This window comes from Paramormyrops kingsleyae, chromosome 17, assembly GCF_048594095.1.
Source record: "Paramormyrops kingsleyae isolate MSU_618 chromosome 17, PKINGS_0.4, whole genome shotgun sequence".
NCBI classification, from domain to species: Eukaryota; Metazoa; Chordata; class Actinopteri; order Osteoglossiformes; family Mormyridae; genus Paramormyrops; species Paramormyrops kingsleyae.
In genome coordinates, this window is record NC_132813.1 from 19,190,347 (window position 1) to 19,198,361 (window position 8,015).

At 41.8% G+C, this 8,015-nt stretch overlaps 1 protein-coding gene across 1 annotated transcript; it reads left to right on the forward strand.

Annotated features, from left to right (window-relative positions):
* The first annotated feature begins 2,461 nt into the window (after positions 1-2,461).
* On the forward strand, positions 2,462-7,151 carry LOC111851278 (layilin-like). Its single transcript, XM_023826035.2, has 7 exons — positions 2,462-2,775; positions 3,617-3,914; positions 4,139-4,296; positions 4,401-4,445; positions 5,154-5,237; positions 5,473-5,575; positions 6,331-7,151. The coding sequence occupies exons 1-7, from the start codon at positions 2,700-2,702 to the stop codon at positions 6,593-6,595; spliced, it is 1,029 nt and encodes a 342-aa protein (XP_023681803.2). The 5' UTR covers positions 2,462-2,699; the 3' UTR covers positions 6,596-7,151.
* The last annotated feature ends 864 nt before the right edge of the window (positions 7,152-8,015 follow it).

Consider the following 8,015-nt stretch of genomic DNA (forward strand, 5'->3'; position numbering starts at 1 on the left):
CAGTGCTGTTAGAAGATTGTTGTCCTGCTGTTACAGTCACCAACCAGGGGTGTTACCCAGAAAGGATCGTTGGGTATGTGGGTTTTCACTGCAATTTTCTAATTAGATTACTAATTAGAGGACTGATTGGCTGACTTGTTCTCACACCTGGGTTACCCCCAAATCCTGCATACACACTGGGCACCCCTGCAGCAAAAGCTGCTTCATTAATCTCTAGAAAAGCGTATGTGAAAAGAAAAGAATGGAATTGATATTAAGCTTATAATTTTATTTTTAGCATTAATAATCTTAAGTTACATATGCATGTAAGCTACTAGTCAAAAGTTTTTGCACACGCTGAGATTTTCGGCATTTGCATGTTACTCACTTAACATTTACTAAAATTACACTCAGTATTCTTTGCTAACAAATGAATTTACAGTATGTTCACCATTTGAGTACCTTTATTAGCAAGAAAATGTCATATCTTTGATTCACTAAAGCAATGTCCTCTAGCATAACAACAGAAAAAAATCAAGGCATTCTTTCTACAATGAACATTAAAAACTGCTCTGTTTCATAGGATAAAACAGTTAATTAGTGCATTTAAAGTTAAAGGACAGCCTAGAATTTGACTCTGCCATCACCACACAACCAGTTAATAGGATGTCAGACATGCACTAGCTGTTACATACTCTTTGTGTGTTATAAAGGAAACTTGTTTTATTTGGCTTATATTTTCATTTACAGTTGTTCACTCAACTTTCAAAAATAAAAAAATCAGCAGTCTAAGAAATGGAAAAGTGGTTAAACAAATCTGTGGTGTGTGTGTGTGTGTGTGTGTGTGCGTGTGTGTGTCTGTGGGTGTGTGTGAATACTTGTATGTACATGTGTGTCTGGTAATGAAGGGACGTAAACTAATTTAATCAGCTTTTTAATAGGACTTTGTTGTCAAATCTAATAGCTTCATGACCACAGCATCAAAGTCATGTACACAAACTTTTTTCACCAATTACATAAAAATCCTTTCTTGTGCCATTAGCTACTGTACAATGTGGAGAAGTGGAAGTGGAAAAAAGCTTTAAAAACCCACAATCATAGTAATAAGGAGGCACGGTGAGGTATATGAACCCCTCGTCTGCCGTGCCACTTCCTGTGTCCCTGTCAGGTCACTGGAGAGCTTCCATCCATCCATCCATCCATCCTTCATCCATCCATCCTACGTCCAGGAACCTTATATCAGTAAAGGTACACAGCCGCTTCCTAAAACTCTCTGCAGCTTAGAGGAACGTTCCTTTGTGTCAATTCTTGCTCTGTAAGCCTTGATGTAGGTGTTTGTGATTCATACCACCTGTAGTATAAAAATTGTACAAAGAAACTGCGCTCATAATAAAACAATATCGCGGGAGGTGCTTCTGCTTAGTTCCCCTTGAGAGTAATAAGCGAAAAAAAAGTATTTCGGGTATGATATTTCCTTAAGTTGTATTGTGTCCTAATGTTCTTGTCATTTTTACATATTTTCTCGTACAATGATGTCTTCTCTAACGTAACAGCTCCGACCATAAACAAAGAAGTGTCAGAGTAATCCCTGTTCAACCACAGATTGGCCTGATAATTTCTTAAATCTAATTTCTGTGGTAAATTAGTTTGGGTTGTTAGTGGTATTGGGTCACGTTAAACAATTAAGGCATTTAATGTATCGGGCTCTCTACAAATACAGAATTGTACGTTTCTTTTTATAAAAGCATTCTATCAATATATTTTTGTATATCAATCACAATTAAACATCCTGATTTGCAATAGTGTATCAATGCTAGAACAATGCAATATCTAGGTCACAATTGCAAGGGGATTTCCGTTTTACAATTTTGCGCAAGCTTCAGTCAACACACGGCTCGTAGATCGAGCGTCCCCAAAAACTGCCATCACAACTTCACCGCGTTAATCCTGGTCAAAAATAGAAACTAGAATTCCTCTCACATTAGGCAAAGCTGCCACGACCAATATAAAAGATACGCATTAATATTTCGGTTCACTTAAAAAGTTATTGGTAATTAACAGGAGCAATATATGATTCCTCTGCCCCAATACCTTTTGTTGATTATATTAATGATTATCAAATATGTTACGTTTTCTCTTAATATATTACGAACAAAGTTGCCGTTTCTGAAACTAATTTGGCCATTGAACTACATTGCAACTGTTTCCGTCGTCCCTAAGGGTATTAGAATTATTTTAATTTACTTCACGCATTAAAGTGTACAGTAATAGCAAGGCGCCATAGCCTACTAATATAATTTATCCCATTAGTCAGTGTGCAGCCATGTTTTAAGGTTTTGCAGCTCAGTCCTTTTTTTCCAGAACAAAAAGCTGTCTTTGTTGCATGGCTATTTTTTCCTCATGGGAAATGGGAGGGGGCCGGGGAGAGGAGGAGGAAGGTCTGGTTGGTAAACAGGCAGTTTGGGCATCTTCTCGAGTAAGTTTTCCCCGATGTTTGACGTTGTGCTTTGATCAGACATGTTCACTTGCTCCCTCCCAGCCCATAAACACGCCAAATTACCGCCGTCAGGTCTTGCGGCTCTAGTCTGAGCTCAGTGGTCTTTCCGCTCCGGCGAACTAAAACCAGCGGAAAAACCGCAGGATGCTGCTTAAGCGGCCGCCCAGCTGCACGCAGTAGTTGCGGTGCGTGAATCGGGATGAAATTATGAAGATATTGTGACATGGATTTTATGAAACTGTTATGGATTGTGGTTTCCATACTCTGCTGCTCGTGTTATGCATCTGAGCTGTTCAGTGGTGAGTATAAACCACATGATTTATCGAGCCGTCAGAGTTAAGCGGTGATTTTTATATTTTATCCTCGATTTTTATTATTTTTAGCAGAATAACAAGACAGTTAGCAATTTTATTGCGTTATCCACCCCCGCTGTGGATCTGGTTTGAAGACTCAGCAACTTAACTTTCTTCAGCATAGAAATTCACAAAATACTAGATATTTCGGCTTATATTTTTTCATTGAGTGTTTAATGCATAAAGGAAGTTCGTGGCTAAGCAGAGGTGTCAGTGTTGAATATCCTGGAGCAAAGTCGCCCCAGTGTGGCGTAAGGAAGTCGGTATTTTAGGCTGTTTTTTGCAGAAATGTGTTGAATGATTTTCATTGGCAATGTCTGTTTTAACCCGCAACCCTGTCCAGGGTTAATGGCTGATGTGAGGATGGATGAAATTTTCTTTCTAAAATTCTGCTGACATTTATTTCAATAGCTTTTTAAAGAGATCTAATTTGATTTCGGATTCATTATAAAATCCTATGTTTTCAAACTTTTGTCTCCACGAAACTGTACAAGAATCGCACTATAGGCTACCTGTACTTTCTTCTGCAATATAAATGTGAATTTGTTGTTGGCAAGACTGTCATTGTAAATTTTGTGAATTTAAAACGAAAAAACTATTGCTTTACAGTGATCCGTTTAATGTATATTTATTTGATTTGACTTTAATGACTATATTAGCTGTAAGATGACTCTTAAAAAGGAAAAGACTTATTGGCTTGTTACGTTTTGCTCACTAGAATAGATTCCTTTGTTGAGTTTCCCATCCTGCGTACGTACTTTTTTCCTGCCGCTCTCCATTCTCCAAGGTCAGCTCATTTGCCTGCGAGGAACGGAGCGGCCGTGCTACAGGATAGTCTATATCCCCGACGGCAGCCGCAGGCTAACCTTCGCCCAAGCCAGCCGAGCCTGCCGGACCGAAGGCGGCGAGCTCCTCAGCGTCGAGACCGAGAGCGAGCAGCTCCTCATCGTACAGTTCATCCAGCAACTCCCGGCCGCCGAGGGCTACTTCTGGATCGGGCTCCGCAGGAACCACGAAGACCAGGGGCTTGGCAGCGATTGCGGCGCAGACTATCGTTGGCTGGATGGCAGCCAGGCCACATTCAGGTATTAAGTAATGCCTTGAGAGGGTTTAGCGGTTTAAAAAAAAAGTGACACATGACACAGTGGTTGTAGGGTGAAATCTCTAGAGAAGAATGTATATCCAAGGGGGCAACCTCGTGTATAAATCAGTCCTTAATGGGATTGTAGCCATAAAACTAACATGCCATTGATGTTTAAGTGCTTGTGGGCAGCATAGTTACATAGGACTTGTTATGAATGCTTTGCAGAAACTGGCTGTTAGGCGAACCGTCTTGTGGGCAGCAGGCATGCGTGCTGATGCAGCTAAGCCCCTCACCACCCAGGGGGGGGTGGCGCTTTGATAGGCTTCCCTGGGCCAATGGGGACTGCAGCTCCAGGAACCATTTCATCTGCAAGTACCCCAAAGGTGACAACCACTGCATGGCCATGTGGGCAGGAACCGGAACCAAGTTTTCCAGTGATGAAGGAAATAGGTTCCTTAGGTGATGATGTTCTTTATCCTGTTTCCAGAAAACCCTCAGAAGACTCTCAAAGCAGAAGAGGAGAGAATCACAGGTGAATCCACTTCGCTGCATTAAATACTGAAAGTCTGCCAGTGGTGTTAGATGCCTCACTGAATACCGTCACATGTTAAAAAGCACTTTAGATCAACATTCTGTGAGCACCAAAAAGCTATGTGGTGTAAGAAGCCATCATCAGACCATCTTCCCTACTTAGAGGCAGTTGCCCAATGGCGACACCCACTGGTCAGGAAGATGCAATGACGTCAAACTGACTTCCTTGTTCATTTAAATGTCTCATTAAGTTTCATTCATCCATCCATTTTCTGAAACTGCTTAATCCTAACCAGGGTCGCGGGGGGGTGGGGGGGGTGGTACCGGAGCCTATCCCGGGAACTACGGGCGCGGGCGAGAACAAACCCTGTCATTAAGTTTCATTCCTCTTCTAATTAAATGTACTGTTAACTTCAAATTTGTACTCTTTAAAAAGCATCTGATGTCACTCTATATATATATTTTATCTGGAAATATTAAAACAAAATAGGAGAGGTTTTTTAAAACATGAGTTGTCCCTCCTTCATCCCTGACCAGAAAAGTAGTTATAACATAGAAGGATGGATGGATGGATAGATGGATGGATGGATGGATGGAGTAGTTCTTATTGAAATAGCTGCATGATTGTATGTTAGAACATGTCAGAAATTGTCTTTCCCAGTTCATTCTAAAAGGTTGTTTGTTAAAGCTCAGTTTTTCTGCTCCTCAGAAGCTCCAGCCATGACTGTCCTGCCAAATAACCCTCTAGTCACGATAAACACTGCAGAACTGGAAGTAGCGTCTGAATCAGCTGGTACTCCAGTATACTCATCATTCACATTCCATCGAATTGAATAAAACAGGATGCTTTGCTTTCAGATTTAGTTTTTTTTTTATGTATGAATTTTCCTTTAAAGGTTTCATGTGATAACCTTGATATTTCAACTAGAACAGTCGTTGAAAATGTCCAGTTTAGTCCATTTATTTCCATTGTCTTTTCAAATGTGTAAGGTTCCTGTTTGGAGACTCTTGATTTCCCTCTCATCCAGGCCTCGGCACTGATCTCACTTACATCATCTGGCCCTCTGTTGGTCTCCTAATGTTCCTGCTGGTGGGTTCAGGAGTCATATCCTTCAGATTCCTTACTGCAGGGTAAGAAATTCCCACTGTTCAACACACTCATGGGAGTTTTACTTACACAGATTGTACAGGAGTTCGGTGCAAGCAACTAGAGGAGGCGAGCCCAACCAATCAGATGTCTTGGTCCTGCCTAGTTGTTTGGAAATCACCTCCTCCGCAATCTGATTGGTTAACTCTCTCTTACAATCTGATTGGCTATCTCTCTGAACCAGTCATTTTTCCTTCTGCCTTCAGAACATTTTTTTGTTCAACACACCCAAGCAGCTTCCCATCCAACCCACATATGTGTGTAGTAATCACTAGTGAATGTGCTGTTGTCCAGTGTAAGAGTGTGTCGTAATAATGTACACTATTAGAAAAAAAACTTACCAGTTTCTACCTTTGAGGGTACAATTACTTGTCACTGGGGCGGTACCGTCATGCCAGTTGTACCCTAGCTGTACAATCTTTTAAGATACAGAAATGGACTCTGGAACAGAGGTATGAAGTTCAGGTCCAGAAAGTAAACATCCAAACCAAAATTTTGTTTCAACCAACCATTGGAGTGTAAAGAGTCACATTCACACAGTATTCGACTGGTTGGTTGAAATAAAATCTTGGTCTCGATTTTTACTTTCTGGTCCTCAAATGGTTTGTACCATTGGGGGTTTATTACTGTTTTTATTACCTTGGGGAACAAAACTGTACAAGGGCTGTAACCTTTTTTCTGGCAGTGAATATGCTGGTTGAGGTGTGTGGAGTAACTTTATGTGTGTATTTGCCTGCAGGAGAAAAGCACAAGCGTACCGCGCTTCACAGGGGAGTTTTGATGCCCGCAGCCCAGGCACCAGGAGCCACAGTGAGGGTCACAGCGTCACACAGCAAGTGTCCCCCAGCTGCCCTCTCCCTCAGCCTCTGCCCAACGACTACGAGAATCTGCCAGCCAGGAACATAGAGAGCGGCTTTGTCACGAACGACATCTATGAGGCCTGCCTTGGCCATGGACAGCCTTCCTCCGGAACTGGATGGGTGGAAAATGAGATCTATGGCTGATAGTTGGCTGTTGAATTTCTGCAATTCATCGTGAACTTGGAGTGGACAGCACCCCCTAAAGGCTGGGGGGAGTTATTTCTGTATGTATGAGCACGTCTCATGCAGGTTCTGCTGTCCTTGTTGCAAGGAGTTAAAGTGAAGATAGCAGTCAAGCTTAAAGTACGTGGGGTGGAAACTGGCCTTTGGTACTAACTGACAGTTTACTGTTCACATTGTAATTTCTACATTTCCTCTAGTGGCTCCATACTGTGACACATTGACATGGTCTGCAAACACATAGTTAAACTTTAAAGGTTCACTAGAAAAGAAACCTGTCGATTCATGGGTTTATCCACCCAAAACAGCCTCCTTTGTGTTTAAGCGACCTTGGGGTTTTGACATTTCATCTGCAGCTTGCCGGTGGACCGTTCACCCTGGTGGGGGGGAATGCCGTCACAGAAAGCCCAGCCGCATCCCCACAGTGCAGGTGCATGAGCTCGTCACTAAAAACTAACAAGCCAGGAATGTGCCCAGCATGACATAAAGCATCGACGCAAAATAAACACCCAAAATATCACGGCTGTCATTTTTTTGTCTTCATTAGCAAGAGATCTAAATTTATCCCTCTCACAGCCTTGAATACAAACCGGTTTGGGTTTCTGTATCGACTTAAGAAATTTCAAGTTAAACATGATTCCGTGTCCCCACAATACAAGACCATAATATTCCATTGATTATGCATTGGCTAATAATCACTAATGAATGAATTTGAAAGGTGTGCTGAATACGCAATTGGGGAAGCCCGGTATTGCTATTCAGTCTGGAACAATGTTGTCGCTCAGTCTGTTGAGTGAGTCACGGTTGGAAATCTCTTTGTGTCTGACTGCAGGCCCCATCCACAGTGCTGATGATATTAATATTTACGTCTTAGTGTAATGAGTGCAGAGGGTGGAGTTCTGTTCAGCCGGAACACGTAATGCTAGTTTGGTGGGAAAGGTAAGATCTCGCAGGAAGATTTTGATTCATAAAGGCTAAAACAGCCTAGATGGGGTTTTCAATAAAATGTTTAAAAGCCACCATAGAGAAGACCTGTTCATTACCTAAATATTTATGAAGTATAAACATGTCTCTGTGTCATTCCTTCCAACTACTCAGAAAATACAAAAACATTTCCATTAATAGAATAAAATTACATTATAATTATTATAATATATTTTTGGTGCAGCACGGTGGTGCAGTGGTTCGCACTCTCACCTCACACCTCTGGGATCAGGGTTCAAGTCTCTGCCTTGCCTTTGTGTGTGGAATTTGCATGTTCTCCCCATGTCATTGTAGGGTTTCCTCTGGGGACTCTGGCCTTCCCCCATGTACCAAAAACATGATGAGGTTAGTTGGAGTTCCCAAATTGCCCATAGCTGTGCATGTGTGTGTGTGTACCCTG

What these genes read in the sequence shown, in the direction of transcription:
- LOC111851278 (XM_023826035.2), top strand. Translation starts at nt 2,700, where the DNA reads ATGGATTTTATGAAACTGTTATGGATTGTGGTTTCCATACTCTGCTGC. An exon ending in CATCTGCAAGTACCCCAAAG is followed by an intron (nt 4,297 to 4,400) that starts GTGACAACCACT and finishes TCCTGTTTCCAG; the next exon opens with AAAACCCTCAGAAGACTCTC. An exon ending in AGAAGAGGAGAGAATCACAG is followed by an intron (nt 4,446 to 5,153) that starts GTGAATCCACTT and finishes TCTGCTCCTCAG; the next exon opens with AAGCTCCAGCCATGACTGTC.